General features: G+C 45.8%; 2 protein-coding genes across 2 annotated transcripts in view; one reads left to right on the top strand and one right to left on the bottom strand.

The window, feature by feature from the left end:
* The window catches only part of LOC311099505 (pyruvate carboxylase, mitochondrial-like), a 112,887-nt gene that overhangs the window by 4,626 nt on the left and 82,741 nt on the right, over positions 1 to 25,520 (bottom strand). Inside the window, exons 11-17 of the mRNA XM_084140208.1 lie at positions 11,647 to 11,791; positions 9,027 to 9,116; positions 8,680 to 8,901; positions 7,605 to 7,761; positions 7,182 to 7,422; positions 6,764 to 7,013; positions 506 to 750 (exon numbers count right to left, since the gene is read on the bottom strand). Of these exons, the coding sequence (XP_083996334.1) occupies positions 506 to 750; positions 6,764 to 7,013; positions 7,182 to 7,422; positions 7,605 to 7,761; positions 8,680 to 8,901; positions 9,027 to 9,116; positions 11,647 to 11,791 (1,350 nt within the window). The remainder of the gene's footprint in view (positions 1 to 505; positions 751 to 6,763; positions 7,014 to 7,181; positions 7,423 to 7,604; positions 7,762 to 8,679; positions 8,902 to 9,026; positions 9,117 to 11,646; positions 11,792 to 25,520) is intronic.
* Positions 19,949 to 25,083, top strand: LOC311099504 (leucine-rich repeat and fibronectin type-III domain-containing protein 4-like). Its single transcript, XM_084140207.1, has 2 exons — positions 19,949 to 21,994; positions 23,895 to 25,083. Exons 1-2 carry the CDS (start codon positions 20,298 to 20,300, stop codon positions 24,985 to 24,987), a joined length of 2,790 nt encoding a protein of 929 aa, XP_083996333.1. The 5' UTR covers positions 19,949 to 20,297; the 3' UTR covers positions 24,988 to 25,083.

Raw genomic sequence — 25,520 nt, 5'->3', positions numbered from 1 at the left:
CAATATTAGAAGGAAACAAAGGAAATGGAGGAGGACAAGAACAGAAAGTCAACTATCGCTGATCATTTAATTAGCCCTAGGAAATGAAAACCAGCAAGGCGAGACTAAATGCTAGAAGATGCCATTGATTGGAGAGATCAGACAGAAGCGTGGAGAACATAACAGATAAGCTTGCTCAAAGCTCCTTGGTTAATCTGACGTTAGGCTGCGGCGAGATCAATGGCTCCCCTTTCTGCAAAGGTATTCCCATTTTGTTTTATTTAGTTTTTGGCACAGTACAGCCTCCCTCACACACATCATTGAGAGAGAGTCTAAAGAGGATGGTGAGTGAAGAAATTGAGTGGGCAATTAATTCAGAAGTTCAAAACGACTTTCCTCCTCAATCAGAAGAATCCTTTTAAAAATCTGCTTTCATAGAGAGAATTAAAAAGGCACAAAGACAATTTGTGAATTGCGGATTGTGAGTTTTATCACTTAAATTTGAATAGGTGGCCAGTCGTCTCACCTTGATGAGGTCACCCAGCAGCTTGTTGGCCTCTGTGTAGGACTTCTTCACCTCCTTGAACTTGTGCCCCAGGCCCATGCTGTGAGCCTGGAAATGCAGGTTGGTGTACTGGCCCCCAGGGATCTCGTTCTCATACACGTCAGCATTGCCAGACTTCATAGTGGCTGTACAGTCAAAGGGGGCATAGAGCCCGCGAGCAACCTCCCAGTACTCACTGTAGTCATACACATTCTCCAGGGATATGCCTGTCAAAGAGAGGGCAGGACAGAGAATAATGACACTGAGGTATCAGGGATACACTGAACAAAAATATAAAAACGCAACATGCAACAATTTCAAAGATTTGACAGAGTTACAGTTTATATAAGGAATTCATTCAATTGAAATAAATAAATGAGGCCCTAATCTATGGATTTCATATGACTGGGAATACAGATACACATTGGTTGGTCACAGATACCTTAAAAAAACAAAACAAAAAACATTTGCCTCACGCATCGAGACATACAGTGGGGAAAAAAGTATTTAGTCAGCCACCAATTGTGCAAGTTCTCCCACTTAAAAAGATGAGAGAGGCCTGTTATTTTCATCATAGGTACACATCAACTATGACAGACAAAATGAGAAAACAAAATCCAGAAAATCACATTGTAGGATTTTTAATGAATTTATTTGCAAATTATGGTGGAAAATAAGTATTTGGTCAATAACAGAAGTTTCTCCATACTTTGTTATATACCCTTTGTTGGCAATGACACAGGTCAAACGTTTTCTGTAAGTCTTCACAAGGTTTTCACACACTGTTGCTGGTATTTTGGCCCATTCCTCCATGCAGATCTCCTCTAGAGCAGTGATGTTTTGGGGCTGTCGCTGGGCAACACAGACTTTCAACTCCCTCCAAAGATTGTCTATGGGGTTGAGATGTGGAGACTGACTAGGCTACTCCAGGACCTTGAAATGCTTCTTACGAAGCCACTCCTTCGTTGCCCGGGCGGTGTGTTTGGGATCATTGTCATGCTGAAAGACCCAGCCACGTTTCATCTTCAATGCCCTTGCTGATGGAAGGAGGTTTTCACTAAAAATCTCATGATACATGGCCCCATTCATTCTTTCCTTTACACGGATCAGTCGTCCTGGTCCCTTTGCAGAAAAACAGCCCCAAAGCATGATGTTTCCACCCCCATGCTTCACAGTAGGTATGGTGTTCTTTGGATGCAACTCAGCATTCTTTGTCCTCCAAACACGACGAGTTGAGTTTTTACCAAAAAGTTCTATTTTGGTTTCATCTGACCATATGACATTCTCCCAATCCTCTTCTGGATCATCCAAATGCACTCTAGCAAACTTCAGACGGGCCTGGACATGTACTGGCTTAAGCAGGGGGACACGTCTTGCACTGCAGGATTTGAGTCCCTGGCGGCGTAGTGTGTTACTGATGGTAGGCTTTGTTACTTTGGTCCCAGCTCTCTGCAGGTCATTCATTAGGTCCCCCGTGTGGTTCTGGGATTTTTGCTCACCGTTCTTGTGATCATTTTGACCCCACGGGGTGAGATCTTGCGTGGAGCCCCAGATCGAGGGAGATTATCAGTGGTCTTGTATGTCTTCCATTTCCTAATAATTGCTCCCACAGTTGATTTCTTCAAACCAAGCTGCTTACCTATTGCAGATTCAGTCTTCCCAGCCTGGTGCAGGTCTACAATTTTGTTTCTGGTGTCCTTTGACAGCTCTTTGGTCTTGGCCATGGTGGAGTTTGGAGTGTGACTGTTTGAGGTTGTGGACAGGTGTCTTTTATACTGATACCAAGTTCAAACAGGTGCCATTAATACAGGTAACGAGTGGAGGACAGAGGAGCCTCTTAAAGAAGAAGTTACAGGTCTGTGAGAGCCAGAAATCTTGCTTGTTTGTAGGTGACCAAATACTTATTTTCCACCATAATTTGCAAATAAATTCATAAAAAAATCCTAAAATGTGATTTTCTGGATTTTTCTCCTCAATTTGTCTGTCATAGTTGACGTGTACCTATGATGAAAATTACAGGCCTCTCTCATCTTTTTAAGTGGGAGAACATGCACAATTGGTGGCTGACTAAATACTTTTTTTCCCCACTGTATCCTTCGCATAGAGTTGATCAAGTGGTTGATTGTGGCCTGTGGAATTGTTGTCTCACTCCTCTTCAATGCCTGCACGAAGTTGCTGGATATTGGCAAACTGGAACGCGCTGTCATACACGTCCATCCAGAGCATCCCAAACATGCTCAATGGGTGACATGTCTGGTGAGTATGCAGGCCATGGAAGAACAGGGACATTTTCAGCTTCCAGGAATTGTGTACAGATTCTTGCAACATGGGGGGTGCATTATCATGCTGAAACATGAGGTGATGGCGGCAGATGAATGGCATGACAATTGTCCTCAGGATCTCGTCACGGTATCTCTGTGCATTCAAATTGCAAATCAATAAAATGCAATTGTGTTCGTTGTCCATAGCTTATGCCTGCCCATACCATAACCCCACTGCCACCATGGGGCACTCTGTTCACACCGTTGACATCCGCAAACCACTCGCCCACACGACGCCATACACGCTGTCTGGCCATCTGCCCGGATTCATCCATTAAGAGCACACTTCTCCAGCATACCAGTGGCCATCGAAGGTGAGCATCTGCCCACTGACGTCGGTTACGAAGCCGAACTGCAGTCAGGTAAAGACCCTGGTGAGGACGATGCACATGCAGATGAGCTTCCCTGAGACGGTTTTTGACAGTTTGGGCAGAAATTCTTTGGTTGTGTAAACCCACAGTTTCATCAGCTGTCCGGGTGGCTGTCTCAGACAATCCCGCAGGTGAAGAAGCCGGATGTGGAGATCCCGGTCTGGCGTGGTTACAGGTGGCCTGCGGTTGTGATGCCGGTTGGACGTACTGCCAAATTCTCTAAAACTATGTTGGAGACGGCTTATGGTAGAAAAATTAACATTAAATTATCTGGCAACAGCTCTGGTGGACATTCCAGCAGACAGCATGCCAATTGCACACTCCCTCAAAACATGGAGACATCTGTGGCATTGTGTTGTGTGACGAAACCACACATTTTAGAGTGGCCTTTTATTGTCCCCAGCACAAGGTGCACCTGTGAAATGATCATGCTGTTTAATCAGCTTCTTGATATGCCACACCTGTCAGGTGGATGGATTATCTTGGCAAAGGAGGAATGCTCACTAACTAACAGTGTTGTAAACAAATTTGTGCACAATTTGAGAGAAATCAGTTTTTTGTGCATATGGAACATTTCTGGGATATTTGATTTCAGCTCATTAAACATGGGAACACTTTACATGTTGCATTTATATTTTTGTTCAGTGTATATAGGCATCTACAGATGCAAATACAATGAAACATTCTTGTTAAACGTGTTGTGTTAATCTATTGCATGTGGGAGGCATGCCAGAGAATACATTAAAGTCTATCAGTGGGTGCCCGCCACTTACGCGTTCACTGGCTTCCAAAGCAAGAACATCAGTCAGTCAATCAATGCACCCTCTTTGCTGCCAATACACTGAACGCGCATTTAACCCCGATGACCTATCAAATTGCGGTAATTACAATTACCTCCATGCTTCAGCTGACAACACTCAAACAGACAACCCCCCCACCCCACCCACACACATTCTCCCTATCCATCTCAGAGACCACAGAATTTTAAGCTTGGATATTAGCATCAATCTGAAGCTTCCCACTCCTTCATCCATACACATCTGTTGGTACATAAACATCAGCAGAGAGGAGGAAAATGAAAAGAGAGAATAGCAAGGGAATGAGAAAGCGAGAGAGAGCATGACATTGACCACAGTTCCTGTCCCTCAGAGGACTAGAGCCGACTTAAAGATGATCTATAAGCATCACGGGAGAGAACATGATGCAGAGATCAAATATGGATGGAAAGATTAAAGGAGTGAAGACCTCAGAAGTCATTTAAGAGCAGAAGCATGTGAATGAGAAGATGGGATCATGGAAAAGAGAAAAGGTGAAAAAGAGTAAGATGAAATGAGGCACTTGAGGATTTTCAGCAAACAAGTACAAATAAGTACTACCAATAAATATGACCAATGTCAGCAGGACCAAGGCAGTTGTAGACCAGAGAGAGCTTAGACAAGTAAGAGAGGGTATGAGTGGGAAGAACTACGAATTAGAGCAGTCTTGTCATCCTGTCTCATGCATGAATGCCCAAATTGTAGCCTATTTGGAATGAATTTAGAAGTTATTTTACAATACATTTATAAAAATTGTATGGCACTAAAGCGCAACATTGCAAAGAGAGAAGGGAATTGTAACTTGATACCACATTTTCTTGGGCAAATGACATCCCCCTGACATTTCAATTACCTAGGCAGCCTTGTACTCAGTGAAAAGGAGCAGGAGGGGGAGACAGGTAGACTTAGAGAAATACACAAAATCAACAACGAAAATAACATGTCTTTTTCCCAGAATGTGAGCATTCTGATGGGATTCTAACTGCATTCATACACACACTCAAACAGGACATCTTATAGTTATGTTTTATGACCTTGAATAGTAATTACCTGAATGAGGGAATTTGGAGACCATAGATACACACGTTCTGAAATGGAACATTGGAACCAGCAAAACAAAGATGCTAAATTGCACCTCTAGGCTGTCTGCGCTTTCAACGACTCGCATCCAACAAAACAATGTCTGGGTTATATCATTTTGAAAACTACCCAATTTCACACCATTGATTGTCTTCTAATTCTGTCCTGCCATATTTCATTTTCTAAAGAGGACATTTAGATAACTGGATTAGAATGAGAAACAATGAACTAGCTGTTAACTGCTCATTGTGCTCAGGTAGCGTAATATTCCCCAATCGTACACCAGTACATGGTCAAGTCATTTCAGAGCAGCTACTACCTCCATGCTCCTCATGACTAATTCATTATATTCTCAAGTGTTGTTCAATTCAAAACAAACAAACAGCAACTCCATTATTTTATTTTCAGCCACTTTATTTCAGTAATTAAGGGCTTACAAGCAGCTAATCAAAGCCTGATTAATTGAAGAAAAAAAAGTTATATGGCGAGATTAGATTAAATGCTCATCAGTTGTGAGAATATTTCAAAGGGTTTCCCATTTCATCTGCTGCTCTTTGTTCATTGAACCAATATGAATGAAAGAACAGCCTTTCACCTTGTCTGCCATCGTTCGTGAATCAAAGCACACGGTAACCGTCAGTCACGGCTGGTGGCAGGGTGATAACAGGCAACACTAGCCTGCAGCTGACGGATTCCCTCCTGAATAACACCTCAACACAAGGGCAATGATCTGGTCTCACCGCCGTTCCCCTAGCAACAACATGGCTGGCTGCAGCCAGGGGAACTTGGTTCTGACCACATTCCTGTTCCCACGCTGAGACAGACCTTCACGGAGCCTTGCAGGCCAAGGTTACTACATCGGGTTAAGACTTGCCTGCTGCTGTAATGTCTCAATTAACTGAAGGTCGCAGGGTTGTATGTGAGCTGTGAAATGACGGCTGTGTGCGGCGACCTTCCTTGTGCCCTTTCTTTCTGCCACTCTCTCCCTCTGCCTTTTCCCCTAGTTCTCTCTCTCCATTTCTCTCTTTCTATTTCTCTCTCTGCCCCTCTCTGCAACAATCATGCTTCATTTGGCCCTTTTTACATTACCGTCTGCACATGTACAGTATCGCCTCCCATGTGTACCATATTCTTTGGGTTATATCCATTAAGACAGTCGTTTGTTTTTTCTCAACCGCAGTGGGAATATGCACTAAGCGTCAGCATAATTAAATTGTCACTAGCTGTTGCAGTCGGTTCTACAAACACATTTTGAAGTGTTATTCAGAGCCATCTAGGCAGAGTAACCTCCGTCACAAACAGAAAATGGATCTTTAAAAACACTTGAGGATGTCATACATACGAATTAACTACCCATTTCTACAGCCATAAACAGCTTGAGTCAGTAGCTACATTTTCATGACTTATCATGACTGCATAATATTGTCTCTCTTCATTGGTTTTCCTTGCCATTGTTGAATGTAGCATGCTTTCGTGGGGGTAAAGGTCTCAGCCTTTTACCTTGTTAAATGCGACAACATACCAACAAAGAATGAAAAAGTGGTTCACTGCTCCCCCACTGTGTGTGTGTGTACACAACCGGTCAGCTTTTTATATTTGTTCTTGATTGGCTGGCAGCTCACTTTAGTTGTCCTCTATTGGCTGGCAGCTCACCTGTGTTGAGTTTGGTTCCCTTGGTGCAGGCGACAATAGCTCCCATGCTGGGCTGTGATGTCATCCCAGCCATGGAGTCCACAGCGACGTCTACGATGTCGGCCCCGGCCTCGGCACAAGCCAGCATGGCGGCCACGCCGGCGCCTGCCGTGTCGTGGGTGTGGACGTGGATGGGCATGTCAGGGAAACGGTCCCTCAGAGCACCAACCAGCATGCGGCTGGACTCAGGCTTCAGCAGCCCTGCCATGTCCTGCAGGAGGATAGAGGAGTCAACAACATGACACGACTCCTTTCTCTTTAGTTATTTATGCCCGAGTCACTGACGAAAGTATTTATAAATAGTGTAATATAAATAGAACATGTAATTGGTTGAGATAAACTACATCAGTGGGTTTGGTTCAGAGCCACCCTAAAGTACCTTGATGTTCAGTATATGTGTTCCAGCTCTGACCAGCTCATCAGCCAGCTTCAGGTAGTACTCCAGAGAGTACTTCTGCCTCATGGGGTCAGACACGTCTCCTGTGTAGGAGATGGAGGCCTCCACCACGCCCCCAGCAGCCCCAGCAGCCTCCATACCCAGCATCAGGTTGGGAAGGTAGTTCAGAGAGTCAAACACACGGAAGATATCCATGCCGTTCTCCTTGGCCACCTCACAGAACCTGGTCAGAACAATTGAAAAATGGATGAGTGCATGCTTCAAGTGAAGTGCCCTTGGGTTCAAGGGTGATGCTTTCAAGAAATACCATGCATGACCCTCAAACTGCGAGGGCTGAGGTGACGCTTTACGTGTTCTGGTTGGAATTAGGATTAAGGGGTGCATGACCAGGGCAGAGGTACTGACTTGAACACAGCGTTGTCGGGGTAGTTGGTGTAGCCCACAGCGTTGGCTCCTCTGAGCAGCATCTGGAAGGGCACGTTGGGCAGCAGAGCCCTCAGCTCCTGCAGCCGTTTCCATGGACACTCACACAGGAAACGCATCGCCACATCAAAGGTAGCACCTGCACAGAAGAGGAACAATCAATAACTGCCATAGCAACAGACTCCATTGATGATGGGGCGGCAGGTAGCTTAGTGGTTAAGAGCGTTGTGCCAGTAACCAAAAGGTCACTGGTTCTAATCCCCGAGCCGACTAGGTGAAAAATCTGTCGATGTGCCCTTGAGCAAGGCACTTAACCCTAATTGCTCCTGTAAGTCGCTCTGGATAAGAGTAAAATGTAAATGATAAAGTCCATAAACATCAGCATTTGGACTGCTTCTGTATCTACTAGACAGTATATGGACAGATTTCCTGAATAGACTATGAATCTCTCCTATTCATACAGAGAAGGAAGGACTTTCTCCCTAGTCTGATGTCCAGCTCCCTCAACATCAAAATGTTTTTGAACACTGTCACAGTAGATTCACTTTTCAGGGTGCTAAGGTGACCTCCTGTAGCTTATTTTGTAAAAAGAGTTACCCAAATAAAACATGTATTTTCATACGTCATTTTGCTACAGATGAGGCAGAGCCTTTCTTCAGTCTTTATTTAGAAACGTACCGTCAGTCTGCCCATATCAACTTCAACAGTGGGCCCTCCTTTTCCTCAGAGACATGAGGAGAGGAGAACCCACCCCTGAATAACCCAGATACAGTACAGTACACTAACTTGCTCTGCTCAATGATGTGAACCCGGCCCTGAGGCAGTGTCATATTTTAATTGACCCTAGCAGTTAATTCTATTTGACCTTTCAACTCAACTGTGATCTTTGAAAATATAACATTTATAATGAGGCCACTAAATCATAGGCAGGTGGCAGAATCGGCCAGAGCAAAGCAGAAAGCGCAGATTGAGAATGGAAAATGTGTGGTAATAGAAAATAGAGAATACATTTTTTTTAAAGAGTGCGAGCACTGGTGGTAAACAAAGATTTCCTCACCTCCCCAGTTCTCCACGCTGAAGAGGTTGTTAAAGTTGTGGGCCACGAAGGGGGCAATCTGTTTGAGGTCGTGGGTGCGGACGCGGGTGGCCAGGAGAGACTGGTGGGCATCTCTGAAGGTGGTGTCCATGAGCAGCAGACCCTTGTGGGCACGCACCGCCTTGGCAAAGCCCTCTGGACCCTCCTTCAACAGGACGTCACGGAACCCAACCGGAGGCTCACCTAATCCACATAAATACACACAGTTTTTACTATGTTGTACTGACTGGATTAAGACAAAATGGGCTGCTACAAAAAAAGATGTTTCACAGAAAGCTGGTAGGAGGTTGTGATGTTTGGAGTCTTACCCAGAGGAATGGGTGGGATCACAGGATCGATAGATGAGGGCTTAGCCTTCACCGGTATGGGAGTAGTGGGTCCGTTTACCATCACATGACCTGAAACAGGACAGCAGGAGAGCATCAGAAAACCTGAGTTGGCCATTGTCGTAGGCATGTAAAACCTACCAATACATTATATTAGTGATGGGGAAAAAATCCAGAGTTAAATACCGCAATATTATTTTGGACGATATTACATTGAAACTTTGACTCCAAGTATCGATTTTCTTTGCTAGGTTGCATTAGCTGGCGCTAAATCAGCTATACCTGTGCCAAAACTCTGGTATTTTCCCATCCTATAGCTTGTTCTCCATCTTCTTTTTAAATAGTGAACTTTTAGCACTTTTATATCCGTGAATGATCAAAACTAATTTTCTCATGGCTCTCTCTTGTCCCTCTGCAGCAGACATATGGTGAGCAATATGTTTGGTATCAAATCGCATTACCGAATAGCATTCGCAATACATATTGTATCGTTCCCTAAGTATTGTGATGATATCGTATCGTGAGGTCCCTGGCAACTCACAGCGCTACATGATATGGGAGAAAAGCATACCATTACTCCAGATAGCATACAGTGCATTCGGAAAGTATTCAGACCCTTGACTTGGTCCAAAATTTGTTACGTTACAGCCTTATTCTAAAATGGATTAAATAGTATTTCCCCCCCTCAATCTACACACAATACCCCATAATGACAAAGCAAAAACAGGTTTTATGTTTTGCAAATGTATTAAAAATAGTATCACATTTACATAAGTATTCAGATCCTTTACTCAGTACTTTGTTGAAGCACCTTTAGCAGCGATTACAGCCTCGAGTCTTCTTGGGAATAACGCTACAAGCTTGGCACGCCTGTATTTGGGGTGTTTCTCCCATTCTTCTCTGCAGATCCTCTCAAGCTCTGTCAACTATTTTCAGGTCTCTCCAGAGATGTTCGATCGGGTTCAAGTCCGGGCTCTGGCTGGGCCACTCAAGGACATTGAGACTTGTCCCGAAGCCACTCCTGCATTGTCTTGGCTGTGTGCTTAGGGTCATTGTCCTGTTGGAAGGTGAACCTTCTCCCCAGTCTGAGGTCCTGAGCGCTCTGGAGCAGGTTTTCATCAAGGATCTCTGTACTTTGCTCCCTCGATCCTGATAGGGATGGTGCCAGGTTTCCTCCAGATGTGACGCTTGGCATTCATGCCAAAGAGTTCAATCTTGGTTTCATCAGACCAGAGAACCTTGTTTCTCATGGTCTGAGAGTCCTTTAGATGCCTTTTGGCAAACGCCAAGCAGGCTGTCATGTGCCTTTTACTGAGGAGTGGCTTCCGTCTGGCCACTACCATACAGGCCTGATTGGTGGAGTGCTGCAGAGATGGTTGTCCTTCTGGAAGGTTCTCCCATCTCCACAGAGGAACTCTGGCGCTCTGTCAGAGAGTGACCATCGGGTTCTTGGTCACCTCCCTGACCAAGGCCCTTCTCCCCCCGATTGCTCAGTTTGGCCAGGCGGTGGCTCCAAACTTCTTCCATTTAAGAATGATGGAGGCCACTGTGTTCCTGGGGACCTTCAATGCTGCAGAAATGTTTTGGTACCCTTCCCCAGATCTGTGCCTCGACACAATCCTGTCTCGGAGCTCTACGGACAATTCTTTCGACCTCATGACTTGGTTTCTGCTCTGACATGCACTGTCAACTGTGGGACCTTATATGGACAGGTGTGTGCCTTTCCAAATCATGTCCAATTAATTGAATTTACCACAGGTGGACTCCAATCAAGTTGTAGAAACATCAAGGATGATCAATGGAAACAGGACGCACCTGAGCTCAATTCGAGTCTCATAGCAAAGGGTCTGAATACTTATGTAAATAAGGTATTTGTTTATTTTTAATAAATAAGCAAAAAAATTTAAAAACCTGTTCTCGCTTTGTCATTTTGGGGTATTGTGTGTAGATCGATGGGATTTGTATTTATTTAATTCATTTTAGAATAAGGCTGTTTCGTAACAAAATGTGGAAAAAGGGAAGGGGTCTGAATACTTTCCGAATGCACTGGTAAATAATTATTCATAGCAAAGGTGTCATTTGTTTGAACGGATGTTGTCAGAGTGTTCAGTGGAGTCAAGGACGTGATGTACAATACAATAGACTCCATGGGTAGGCGATGCTTGAACAAACGGTTGTGCCCTAAAAAGGCTTTAATTCCAGCCAGGTATGAATTCAACTAACTATCTCACATCTTGATCTAGGGAGGGAAGCTTCAATTTTTTAACGAATCAAGACCATCATTAGCTACACGTCAGATGACTGAGTAAGTGGTGTCTAAAGTTGAAATATAATAAACTATACCAGGACTGCCCAACCCTGTTCCTGGAGAGCTATAGTCCTGTAGGTTTTTGCTCCAACCCTAATCTAGCACACCTGATTCTAATAATTAGCAGGTTGATAAGATGAAATCAGGTTAGTAACACCTGGGGTTGGAGCAAAAACCTACAGGAGGGTAGCTCTCCAGGAACAGGGTTGGGCAACCCTGAGCTATACCAACATAAAGAGACAAAGAATTCCTAAATAAATTATTTTAAATTGTGAATTGAAGACATCATTTTACCCAGGTAGTGCAGCAGCTTCTGGGCTCGGTTCTGGACCGGCTTGAGATTGAAGAGTTCCTGGTTCTCATCTATGAACTGGGTGTCAACGGTGCCGTACAGGAATTGATCGTTACTCAGAACGTTCTGGAGGAAGGGGATGTTGGTCTGTGCAGGAAAAAAGAAGACGGGGAGAGAAATAGAAAAAGCAAGAGATTGCTGTTACCATGACAAAATGGTAGAGAAGACAGTCTGCATGATACATAACACTAGGGACCAAGATATAGGGCAAAGTGCCTGGACATGCAAACGCACAGCTCAAGTGCAAATGGTCTTGGAGGGCTGGGTCATTTTGTGGTCAGTCCCGAATCAAAATGGCTTAGAACACTCAATACCGCCACACTGAGTCCCTTCCTCTGTGAGCACTATCAGGCCAAAACACACAGTGCCGAAAACACAGTGTGATCACTAAGCAAAACAATCCCAGAATCCCAGCTAATCCTCAACATATGCCCTGCATGTTCCTCTGTGCCCTGCTACACATCTGTCTCAGCCAGGTGCCCTGGGGTACACACACACAGAGAGAGAGAGAAGCAGGAAGCCAGAGCCAGCAAGAGTGAGACGAAATGAGAGACACAGAGAGAGAGAATAAATGAGAGAGAGACAGAGAGAAGAAATGCGAGAGCGAGTAAGATAATAGAAATGAGAAGGATAGTAGCTATAGGCTACTGCTCCAGTCCTTAGTCCATTCTACCATACACTTCAAAACAGCAGCAAATAGCCTAGTAAGCCTACACAGCACCAGAGCTCTGACCCAGATTCCTCTACATGTAGACCTAATTACAGGTCTTACAACAGAACCAACCCTCCCCAAAAGACTAAAGCAAACTAAGAACATTACAGAGGAAGTTAATAACGTATGTGCAAGTCTGCATTGGCAATATTAATTCACAAACTAAATAAGATTAGTTTATTTTCTGAGAAGAGACAAATTTGTTCATAAAAGTTGCATCATTGTCAGTATGACGTTATGATTACAGTATGGTGCAATTCATTCATTTGGTACTGAATGTCGATAGAAATAAAACGTACAAAACAGATGGTTCTTGTTCTCTAGTTATATAAGAATGGAGGATGTAGCTTGTGCCCTGACACTCCTTGCTCTGTACTTACCATTTTATGAGTCCTGCTGTTACGAACTTTCTGGGAAACCATCAAAATCACAGCTAACTAAGCTAGTTTTTTTTAACACTACGTTTTCATAATGACTGCATCAAGTGGGCGGGAAAGAGGGGGGGGGGACACAAGGCCTCTTCTTTGGACCGGGTGATCAATTATGCATCCATGACACCACTTCCAAATTAGCCATTCATGATTAAGAGAAAAGGCACAAAAAGCCAGGGTTGTTTGCTTCCAAATATTGAACAATTTGTCAACTGGCAAGAGTTCTGACAGTGCTGTCAAGATGGCCAGCCCCAGCGGGTTTATACTGCTCTCTGACAGTACTGTGCTGTAAGGCTCAGAGTGCTGCTGTCCTTGGTCCTGAAGAGATCCTCTCTGCCATTGGCCGCGCATCCTCCATTGTCCAGACTCTGAATAGCTATGGATTGAATCAAATTCAATTTCCCCCTGCAGCTTCCCCAGGTAAATCATTTCTCAAATTTCCTGCAGATAGATTAACCCATTTTCCATCTAAATTATACATAATAGTCAAAATGAGGGTTAGGCCCATGTGGTGAAAGATAAGAAACGCCTGAGAAAATCACTAGGCTGAATAATCATTATGTATGTACACTATCATTCAAAAGTTTGGGGTCACTTAGAAATGTCCTTGTTTTCCATGAAGACATACATGAAATGAGTTTGAATAGAAAATATAGCAAAATGAATAGGAAATGTAGTCATTGACAAGGTTAGAAATAATGATTTTTTATTGAAATAATAATTGTGTCCTTAAAACTTTGCTTTCGTCAAAGAATCCTCCATTTGCAGCAATTACAGCCTTGCAGACCTTTGGCATTCTAGTTGTCAATTTGTTGAGGTAATCTGAAGAGATTTCAACCCATGCTTCCTGAAGCACCTCCCACAAGTTGGATTGGCTTGATGGGCACTTCTTACGTACCATACGGTCAAGCTGCTCCCACAACAGCTCAATAGGGTTGAGATCCGGTGACTGTGCTGGCCACTCCATTATAGACAGAATACCAGCTGACTGCTTCTTCCCTAAATAGTTCTTGCATAGTTTGGAGCTGTGCTTTGGGTCATTGTCCTGTTGTAGGAGGAAATTGGCTCCAATCAAGCGCCGTCCACAGGGTATGGCATGGCGTTGCAAAATGGAGTAATAGACTTCCTTCTTCAAGATCCCTTTGACCCTGTACAAATCTCCCACTTTACCACCACCAATGCACCCCCAGACCATCACATTGCCTCCACCATGCTTGACAGATGGCATCAAGCATTCCTCCAGCATCTTTTCATTTGATCTGCGTCTCACAAATGTTCTTCTTTGTGATCCGAACACCTCAAACTTCGATTTGTCTGTCCATAACACTTTTTTCCAATCTTCCTCTGTCCAGTGTCCGTGTTCTTTTGCCCATCTTAATCTATTTTTTGCAACTCTGCCTAGAAGGTCAGCATCCCGGAGTCGCCTCTTCACTGTTGACGTTGAGACTGGTGTTTTGCGGGTACTATTTAAATGAAGCTGCCAGTTGAGGACCTGTGAGGCGTCTGTTTCTCAAACTAGACACTCAAATGTATTTGTCCTCCGGGGCCTCCCACTTCTATTCTGGTTAGAGCCAGTTTGCGCTGTTCTGTGAAGGGAGTAGTACACAGCGTACTACTATTTCTCGCATGGAATAGCCTTCATTTCTCAGAACAAGAATAGACTGACGAGTTTCAGAAGAAAGTCATTTGTTTCTGGCCATTTTGAGCCTGTAATCGAACCCACAATTGCTGATGCTCCAAATACTCAACTAGTCTCAAGAAGGCCAGTTTTATTGCTTCTTTAAAATCAGCACAACCGTTTTCAGCTGTGCTAACATAATTGCAAAAGGGTTTTCTAATGATCAATTAGCCTTTCAAAAATGATAAACTTCGATTATCAAACACAACGTGCCATTGGAACACAGGACTGATGGTTGCTGATAATGGGCCTCTGTACGCCTATGTAGATATGCCATAAAAAAATCAGCCGTTTCCAGCTACAATAGCCATTTACAACATTAACAATGTCTACACTGTATTTCTGATCAATTTGATGTTATTTTAATGGACAAACAAATTGCTTTTCTTTCGAAAACAAGGACATTTCTAAGTGACCCCAAACCTTGGAACGGTAGTGTACCTGTCAGGAGGGCAGCGTTACCTAGCTCTTATTGGTTGGACACATACAACAGTGTTCCTGTAGGGTGCGCATAACACTCCAGCATGGCTGTACTCAGTCCTCTAGAAAAAGCCCCAGTTTGTGTCTGGCTGAGGGTGAGTCACTCAGTCCTCCTCACCTAAAACACACACACACGGCTAGCCCAGATTAGAACAGAGACAAGAGGGATGTATGGAACCAGGGGGAGGACGAGGAGCTAAGCCTCCCCTCCCTCCTTTGTCTCCTTCCCTCAAACTCCAGGGCAAAAAGCCACGCTGTCAGATTCAGCCATGGTGCTGGTGTTGACCTGTATTAACCTTCATCACTTCTGTTTGGGTTGAGAAACCTACTGTAGTTTCTCTCCTCATCTGTATTGATTCTCTCAGATTCTCTCTCACTCTCTACAGCCCCAGACCACAGCAGGGAAGACAAGAAAGCACTCCAATCAGACTTCTTTATTCACTCCAAAAACTGCTGAACAATAAGATACTCCTCACCACCGCGACCACACTTAACATTCAGGGTACATTGGGGACCATTGCGATCAACTTGTAGTAATCAAATGTTGAATAATTGATGAAAGGACTTTTAAACCGAAAATTGATGATTTAACAAAACAGGCCTCTTGATAGTAACCAACCAGGACTGTCTCTGCAATATCCCATTTCAGACACCTCAGCATAAAGCTACCTTATTAGACTCCAGTGTCTCCATAATGTTTCTCACTGGAGCAGTGGTCTACAGGCGATTGCAGACAGGAAAACACCAACTGATAACCAGCTGAATGTAGTCTGCTAAGGGCTTGTGTAAATAGAATGCTGACTGCTTTAATCCCAGCAGTAATGAAGCCGTCCCTTATTTTGGCCCAACTGTTTGGCTAATAAATGATAAAGCCGGGGGTGAGGCTGCTGGCTCTCCCTCCTCCAAAACCTCCTTTCTTCATTTTGACTCATTTCTCCTATGCTCATTTTCTGCATTTTCTCCTAGCTATTCCAATTCCATCTCTCCCATCTATGGAAAGCCAGGACTGCTTCAGGCTCTCCCTGCCCCCTCCCGTTCCATCTCACTCTTCCGTTCTCCCCTCTCAGTAGCACACACATTGCAGTCTCTCCCTCGCTCACACACACACACACGCTCGCTGCAGCAAGAGCCACAAATCAGACTGGTACAGCACAGGACGGCAGGGGAAAAGAACGATTGAGTTGTGAGTAAGCACGGTGACCACAGAGGTGAAACATGCGATCGTAATAGGTTGTTGACGTCTACGGTTAATAGCTTTCTACTTTAACAGCACTGTTCTTTTCCCTGGGCTTGTCTGGAGGACTACAACAAAAAAAGGTAGCATGACAGAAGGAACCAGGGAGTGAAAAGGGATTGTTACCCTTCCCACACAGTGGGGAAGCTGGGAGGAAAAAGGGGGTTTGAGAGGACGGGGTTGGACGTCAGATGGCTAAGGCTGCTCTCCAACAGAGATATGACACAGACTTAAGGATGTTCTAGAGCCGCATTGCTTCTGCAAAGGACAGATGCACCACGTGAGGAAAGAGGGGTCTGAATACCAATAACTGCAGAGTAAAGAGAAGAGACTGGATACTGTCCTGGGAGAAGACTGAAGGCTGCAATTAGTGAAAAGATGTAAGATAAACGATACGAAGCAGACTGAAATGTTTCACACATTTCAAATATTTTGTTCATATAGAAAACATAAGCTTGTCATCTCTGAAAACCTCGGGGCTCATGCTTGAAAAACAAAACAAAAATCGGATTATTTCGATTCATGCTCCAGTTACCAGAACGAATCAATGGATGTGACATCCTGAACAGCATAAGCAGCAAACTTCTGTAAGTATATATTCATTTATTTTCTTCACACTAGAATAGAACCCTGTGTTTATCTTAATAGAGCATCTAACTCGCAGTCTGTCCTGACTGTATTGCACACTGCTGAGGAAATGTGATTATCTGTGCCCATGTCACTCTGCTAATCCTTGCTCTCTTCATATTCTGGAGGATGTATACAATGGACTGACTTAGCAACAGTTCTGAGTGAATCCCAGAGAACAAGGATATTAACAACAGGAATGACTGAGTAAAATATAAATGACAAACTGACAAGCAACAAATTGCTCATACGCTTGTTGATTTGGGGGATGAGCTCAAGTCAAAGTAAATATGGATAGGTGGACTAAGAGGGATGGTGATGCAACAACATGGAAAAGGTGTACTAGGTCTTTCCTCTGTGCGTTTAGCCATTGATCATAAAGCACTGAAGAGAGGGAAACATATCGAAGCCAAGAGGATAACTAGGGATAAGAGCAGATTTAAAAATACTAGCAGCTATAGCAAGCAGATTGTTTTTATTTAAAACACTGCCATGTACAGTGCCTTCAGAAAGTATTCATACCCCTTTACTTATTCCACATTTTGTTGTTACAGGCTACATTCAAAATTGATTAAATAGAAATGTCTATTACATAAGTATTCACATCCCTGAGTCAATACATGTTAGAATCACCTTTTGCAGCGATTACAGCTTTGAGTCTTTCTGGGTAAGTCTAAGAGCTTTGCACACCTGGATTGTACAATATTTGCACATTATTCTATTTAGAATTCTTCAAGCTCTGTCAAGTTGGTTGTTGATCATTGCTAGACAGCCATTTTCAAGTCTTGCCATAGATTTAAGACGATTTAAGTCAACACTAACTAGGCCACTCAGGAAAAATCAATGTCTTCTTGGTAAACAAATCCAGTATATATTTTGGGCCTTGTGTTTTAGGTTATTGTCCTGCTGAAAGGTGAATTTGTCTCCCAGTGTGTTGGAAAGCAGATAGCCAGGTTTTCCTCTAGGATTTTGCCTGTGCTTAGCTCTATTCCGTTTATTTTTATCCTAAAAACTCCCTAGTCCTTGCTGATGACAAGCATACCCATAACATGATAGAGCCACCACCATGCTTGAAAATATGGAGTGGTACTCAGTGATGTGTTTTGTTGGATTTGCCCCAAACATAATGCTTTGTATTCAGGACATAAAGTTCATTTCTTAGCCAAATTATTTTGCAGTTTTACTTTAGTGCCTTATTGCAAACAGGATGCATGTTTTGGAATGTTTTTATTCTGTACAGGCTTCCTTTTCACCCTGTTATTTAGGTTAGTATTGTGGACTAACAAGGTTGTTGATCCATCCTCAGTTTTCTCCTATCACAGCCATTAAACTGTTTTAAAGTCACCATTCGCCTCATGGTGAAATCCCTGAGCGGTTTCCTTCCTCTCCGTCAACTGGGAGAGGAAGGTGCCCTTCTTTGTAAGGCACTGGAAAACCTCCCTGGTCTTTGTGGTTGACTATCAGCTTTTCATTTTTAAGTAAACATTTCTAAAAACACAACTCCACTTTGACATTATGGGGTATTGTGTGTATGCCAGTGACACCAGATCTACATTTAATCAATTTTAAATGCAGGCTATAAAAACAAAATTTGGAAAAAGGCCAGGGGTGTGAATACTTTCTCAAGGCACTGTAGATGAGGGCCTGGGGGTTCTGTTTGGGAGAACAGGGTATTCACACACTAAGGTAGGAACCATTACTGTGCAGTCCTCAGTCACTGTGACTATGAACTAAGGGGGATGCACAATCCATTCAAACCCTGTTAGATATGGGATAGAATGTCAAGCTTAGAATCTAACCCTGTTACCATGCCTCCCTCTTCCCTCCCTCCCACTCAGACATACAGGTCCAAAGGTTAACCCCATACACAGACTTCTGATAATGCAGTGAAGAGCCTCTTATCATAGCATAAAACATTACAGTGAGCACACACACCAAACCCACCACAACATTTCTTGTAGGTGTCTATGTGTACCATTGCACAGCGCATGCACAGAGACAAACACAGTTTATACTATTACACAGTTATTTATAGGTTGTATCCATCATTCCCCTGGTGGGTCCTTCATCTCCCCCTCTCATTCTCCCCCACACACACACTCAAACAGTGCTTTGTGAGCGTGACAGCAGAAGAAGCTTGCCTTTCATAATGCTCAAACGAGCACAAATGTAATATTCTCAACCCAGTGAAACGCAGCAGCCGTGGAAAAGCACAACAAAGTCACATTAATCAGGCCTGTAATGTAACTCAGATAATTCAACTAGCCTTCCATTCAAAGTCCATTTGCACAGAATGACCTGGAGACTCAGTCACCCTACAAACCACTATTCTGCTTCATTAAGGACCTGCCTTTGGTAGTCTGGCTTTTAACCCAATGTCATTCCTTCTCATTAGATGGAACATGTGTGTCAATGTTCATGTTCAACACACACACACACACAGTAATGCATCAGGTTAATGGGGCAATCACAGTGACAGAACAGTGGGCAGTGGAAGGTGAGAACAAGAAGGCCCCAGTAACAGTGGAACTCCGTAGTCATGGCTACAACCCCAGAACCAGTAACAGTGGAACTCAGTAGTCATGGCTACAACCCCAGAACCAGTAACAGTGGAACTCAGTAGTCATGGCTACAACCCCAGAACCAGTAACAGTGGAACTCAGTAGTCATGGCCACAACCCCAGAACCAGTAACAGTGGAACTCAGTAGTCATGGCCACAATCCCAGAACCAGTAACAGTGGAACTCAGTAGTCATGGCCACAACCACAGAACCATTAACAGTGGAACTCAGTAGTCATGGCCACAACCCCAGAACCAGTAACAGTGGAACTCCGTAGTCATGGCTACAACCCCAGAACCAGTAACAGTGGAACTCAGTAGTCATGGCCACAACCCCAGAACCAGTAACAGTGGAACTCAGTAGTCATGGCCACAACCCCAGAACCAGTAACAGTGGAACTCAGTAGTCATGGCCACAACCCCAGAACCAGTAACAGTGGAACTCAGTAGTCATGGCTACAACCCCAGAACCAGTAACAGTGGAACTCAGTAGTCATGGCCACAACCCCAGAACCAGTAACAGTGGAACTCAGTAGTCATGGCCACAACCCCAGAACCAGTATCAGTGAACAGTCTGAGGAAAACCACCAGGCTTGGAGGTTTATATCAAATCTAGCCTCACTCATATCTCACTGAAATTACACACATAGGCCTACACAAACAGAACTGAACCACATCACAGTTTACAAAATCTGTATTGACCAACATGTTTGTGGAATTGTCAATATCTAAAACTTCAAATACCAATTGTACAATCCAATACCTCTACTGCACTGATGTAAAAGCCACTGAATGGGAAAACCAATGGAAATGAAGGATCTAACGATTTCCCACTTGTCCTTCCGTAGGTCTGTGGATAACCAGCTCAACAATGCCTAAATCCAAATCACAAATATCACACTCATACTCGGCTCCACACCACTCAAAATCCTCTCGGAGGCCCTTTCCAAAGCAACACTCTCTAAAAGGTGTCCACCCGGAAATAACCCTGTTATCTCCTACTGAACTCAAGCCAAAGGTCACCAGCCCTTCCCTGAGACCCCCTGCCTGCCCTCTGACCCCACAGACTGTAGTCTGGCTGGCCGTGGTGATCTGCTCCTGTGTGTTCTCTGCTCTGCTGGGCCCGGGCGTGTCCGCTGGAGAGACCTGGGGCATGGTCTCCATCTGTCCCTTCCACTGTGTGTGCCGAAACCTCTCAGAGTCTCTGAGCACGCTCTGTGTCAACAAGGGCCTGCTGTTCGTACCTCCCGACATTGACCGGCGCACCGTGGAGCTCCGTCTGGCTGACAACTTCATCCTGGAGGTGGGAAGGGTGGACTTTGCCAACATGTCAGGCCTGGTAGAGCTAACTCTGTCCAGGAACACCATCCATGCCCTGAAACCTCTGGCCTTCGCTGACCTTGAGAGCCTGCGCTCACTCCACCTGGACACCAACCGGCTGACAGTGGTGGGGCCAAAAGACCTGTCCGGCCTGACCAACCTGCAGCACCTCATCATCAACAACAACCAGCTGACCGACGTCTCCACCGAGGCCTTTGATGACTTCCTGCAGACGCTAGAGGATCTGGACCTGTCCTACAACAACCTGAGGAAGGTCCCCTGGGATGCCATCCAGAACATGGCCAGCCTGCACACCCTCAACCTGGACCACAACCTCATAGACCACATCGCAGAGGGCTCCTTCGGAGAACTCTACAAGCTGGCCCGTCTGGACATGACGTCCAACCGGCTGCAGACTCTGCCCCCCGACCCCCTGTTCACCCGCTCCCAGACGGGCGTGGTCAGCCCCACCCCCTATAACGCTGTCATCAGCCTGAGCTTCGGGGGGAACCCCCTGCACTGTAACTGTGAGCTGCTGTGGCTGAGGCGGCTGATCCGCGAGGACGACATGGAGACGTGTGCCACTCCCGTCCACCTGGCCGGGCGCTACTTCTGGTCCATCCCAGAAGAGGAGTTCACCTGTGAGCCTCCGCTCATCATGCGCCACTCCAACAAGCTGTGGGTGCTGGAGGGCCAGAGGGCCACACTGAGGTGCCGTGCCATCGGAGACCCAGAGCCAATCATCCACTGGATCTCCCCAGACGACCGCATCGTGGCCAACTCCAGCCGTGTGCACTCCTACTACAACGGCACCCTGGACGTGCTGGTGACCCGTGCCCGTGACGATGGGGCCTACACCTGCATCGCCATCAATGCTGCCGGGGAGGCTACGGCCCTGATAGACCTGAAGATCATCCCCCTCCCTCACCGCGGCAACAACACCGTCCCCCTAACCAGCCCTCGAGGGGATCCCGGGTCCTCAGACATCTCCAGTGGGAGAAGAGGAGGGGCAGGCTGGAACAGGAAGGGTGGTGGAGGGGTGGTGACCGTCAAGAACACCACAGAGGGGGAGAGTGGAGAGAGGGGGGATGGAGATGCCAGTGCCAGTGAGCATTTGATGGGGGTCATGGGGGTGACTGCCACCTCTGCCCAGGTGCGCTGGGTCCTGGGCCAGGCCACTGGGCCGTACCTGGTGTGGATGTACCAGATCCAGTACAACTGCACTGCAGACGATGCCCTGGTGTACAGGTAAGCTCCCCTCAGCGACACAGCCATCCTACAGAACCTGAGAGCCAGTTCCAACTGGGTAAGCATGAATCGATCAGGAGGCTAGATGCAAAACAAACACCTCTGTGTGGTCTATTGTAATACTGTCATGTACAAAACACCCCAGTGGTTTTACAATTGATCTGAGTTATCACAGAGTGTCCTTGAATGACAAGGACCAGGAGTGATGAACATGAACACTGACACATGAATTAAAGGAGAGCAGGCGTAGTGGACTGTAAAGTATGAACAAGGGATTTATAGAGGGATAGGAAGGAGATGGGAAGGGAGATGGGGCAATGGAAGGAGAGCGAGAGAGCGAGCGAGCGAGCGAGAGAGAGAGAGAAGACTGTGGGAAAAGGAGGATGAAGTCCTTATAAAAGAGTGCAAGCTGCAGATCTGAGGACAGTGTCACATCCCATCAGTCTGACAAATGGAGATGAATAGGGAGATTGTGGGTTTGGGTCTAGGGAACACTGAACCCAGGTAGGGAGAGGTACCTAAATAGACATGCAGTGTTTTATATCAAATACTGAACGATTCTCAAGGACTTGTCAGGACATTGTCGACAAAACACACTAATGCGTGCGCGCACACACACAGCTGTCAGAATGAAAAACGGGAAGAAAGCCTCCCAATTCGCCATTTCCATCTCTCATCCCCCACTAAGTCAGGAAGTGATGGTTAGTCTCATACGCTAAACATTTGATGCCTCATAATATCCCATAATTCCCTGATGTCCCAATCAGGACAGGTGACTGCTTGTTAAGCCTTCCAAGAGAAAAGAATAAGTATGCAAATACACACATTTGGATGACTAATATATGCCAAGGTATATGTAGTCTTCATTGCTAAATAAGATGGATGACGGCAAACATTAATTTGTACCGTCCCTGGGACTCCATCGCTCATTTGTTTAAACAGCATATCCCTTTGACAGGTTTTCAATAGAGCTTACAATTCATTTATTCACCTAATATAAGCCTATGGAGATAATAGCTCGCACATTCTGAGTTAATGTTCCGCGTAAAGCCCATCTTTCCAATTTTCATTACAAATCCTGCATGTAAACAACAAAATGTATTAACAAAGTAATTTGTAACCCAAAGCTAGAGATCATTTGAGGATAGTGTGGAGGAATGAGGGAGAGCAAGGGCACCAGAAAGGGTAACTGCCCGCCAGATGAGATTAGAAATTACTCAAGGTCTGCCTTGGAGAGCTCGCAATTACCTCTCAATGGTAAACGCATTCATCACCCGTATTTATATGCTGTCCAATAAATTTTCATTACTGTTCTACACTTATATACACAGCCGTCTGAATCCATACGACAAGCTGCAGCATTTAGGAAGAGATTTTCTGACAAGAGCAGTCGGTTGGAAGACCGGGAGGGGTGAAAGACTTTAAAAACGCCAGAGTGTTTGCCATCTCGTCCTTCCTGGCATACAGTGTTTGGCCTGGGGTAGTGGTAATTGGGATGCGAGTATGTGTCACTGCCTCGGAGTTGTCTTGAATAGCTCATCGCTTGGCATGACACGTTTCAGAGGAGATGAAAAAACCTTCGTAAACAGACTCTGGTCTAGTCCGCCTCCCGTTTTCCTGAATATCAATCTCAGCCTCTATTGGCCTTCTCCCTCTACAGCAGAGTATTATTGATTAAGCCCATTTCCACAACAAAGGAGCAGATCTGACGCTGCCTCCTTCCTCTAGCTGGATGCTCATTATCATCATTAGCGTTTAGGAGTTGTACTGTAGCTTATTGCATTTCATTAGATTTATCTCCCTCTCCTAGCTGCTCTCAGAGATTATCTTTCTCGTCTCAGCAAATGACTCAATATCCTTTTTTTCCCCCATTACTCCTCAACCCCCCCCCCCCCGTTAGGATTCTGCCTCCTACAAGCAACTCTTTCCTGCTAAAGAACCTTGTGTCTGGAGCAGACTACAGCCTGTGTGTCCTGGCCATCTTTGACGACGGGTTGTCCACCCTGGCCACCACCAAGGTCCTGGGCTGCACCCAGTTCAGCACCAAGGAGGACTTCCCAGAGTGCCGTTCCCTGCAGGCGCATTTCCTGGGCGGCACCTTGACAATCATGGTGGGCGGGGTCATCGTGGTGACGCTGCTGGTGTTCACCGTGGCGATGATGGTGAGGCACCGCGTCTGTGGAGACTGCCAAGACGAAGGCCACTACCCTGCCCATCACCATGACGACTTCCTGCCCTCTAAGGGAGAAGTGGACGTTTACGCTCAGACCAATGGGAACGGGAGAGTGATGATGGTGGCGCTGCCCAAAGGCATTCTTGGCCAACATGCTAAGCCCCTGCCATCGAAAACCAAACCCCAAGCCAAGAACAAGCCCAGGACACCGTCAAAGTCAACGCTTGACTCTGATCAGCTCAGTGGAGAGAGAAAGGCTGAGAAGCAGGGTCTGGAGGTGGGCATGAAGGGGAAAAGATTCCCCCCTTTCACCCCTGAGAGTGAGAGAGTGACACTGTACTACTCCCCTGCCAACACCTCCCAAACCTTACCCCATCCCAGAGCTCACAAGACCCTGAGACACTCAGGCAAGCTCAAGCTGCGCCGCTCTGAGGAGAGGGAGAGTGACTTGGACAAAATGGTGGGCTCCAGATGCAGCCTGGACTCTGGGGCCCAAGGGGAGGAGGAGGGGCGGGTAAAGGACTGGAGGAGGGGCGATCGTCCGCCACTCGGGAGGACACGCAGCTGCTCCTTTGACGTGGGCGAGATCACCACGACAACCTGCTACAGCTATGCCAAGCGACTGAGTGTGATATGGAGCAGGAGGAGCCAGTCGGTGCACGGCATGCTGGTCCAGTGCGCCTCAACGGCCAGTTCAGCGAGCAGCATGGGCAGCGATCACAACCCCCCTGCCCTCACACATGGCTACCTGCACGCCTTCAACACCTCCAACTCCAATTCCAATGTGGCTGCCAAAGATCTGGAGGAGTGTGTTGTGTAGGGTGGAGAGGAGGAGAGGAGGAGTGTGTTGTGCAGGGTGGAGAGGAGAGGAGGAGTGTGTTGTGTAGGGTGGAGAGGAGGAGAGGAGGAGAGGAGGAGTGTGTTGTGCAGGGTGGAGAGGAGAGGAGGAGTGTGTTGTGTAGGGTGGAGAGGAGGAGAGGAGGAGAGTGTTGTGTAGGGTGGAAAGGAGAGGAGGAATGTGTTGTGTAGGGTGGAGAGGAGGAGAGTGTTGTGTAGGGTGGAGAGGAGGAGTGTGTTGTGTAGGGTGGAGAGGAGAGGAGGAGGAGAGTGTTGTGTAGGGTGGAGAGGAGGAGTGTGTTGTGTAGGGTGGAGAGGAGAGGAGGAGGAGAGTGTTGTGTAGGAAGGAGAGGAGAAGAGGAGGAGAGTGTTGTGTAGGGTGGAGAGGAGGAGAGTTGTGTAGGGTGGAGAGGAGAGGTGGAGAGGAGGAGAGGAGGAGAGTTGTGTAGGGTGGAGAGGAGAGGAGGAGAGGAGGAGAGTGTTGTGTAGGGTGGAGAGGAGGAGAGGAGGAGAGTG

This window comes from Coregonus lavaretus (genome assembly GCF_964263955.1).
Source record: "Coregonus lavaretus genome assembly, chromosome: 24".
Classification (NCBI taxonomy): domain Eukaryota; kingdom Metazoa; phylum Chordata; class Actinopteri; order Salmoniformes; family Salmonidae; genus Coregonus; species Coregonus lavaretus.
Note: the sequence above shows the minus strand (reverse complement) of the source record. Positions and strands in the feature narration are given on the sequence as shown.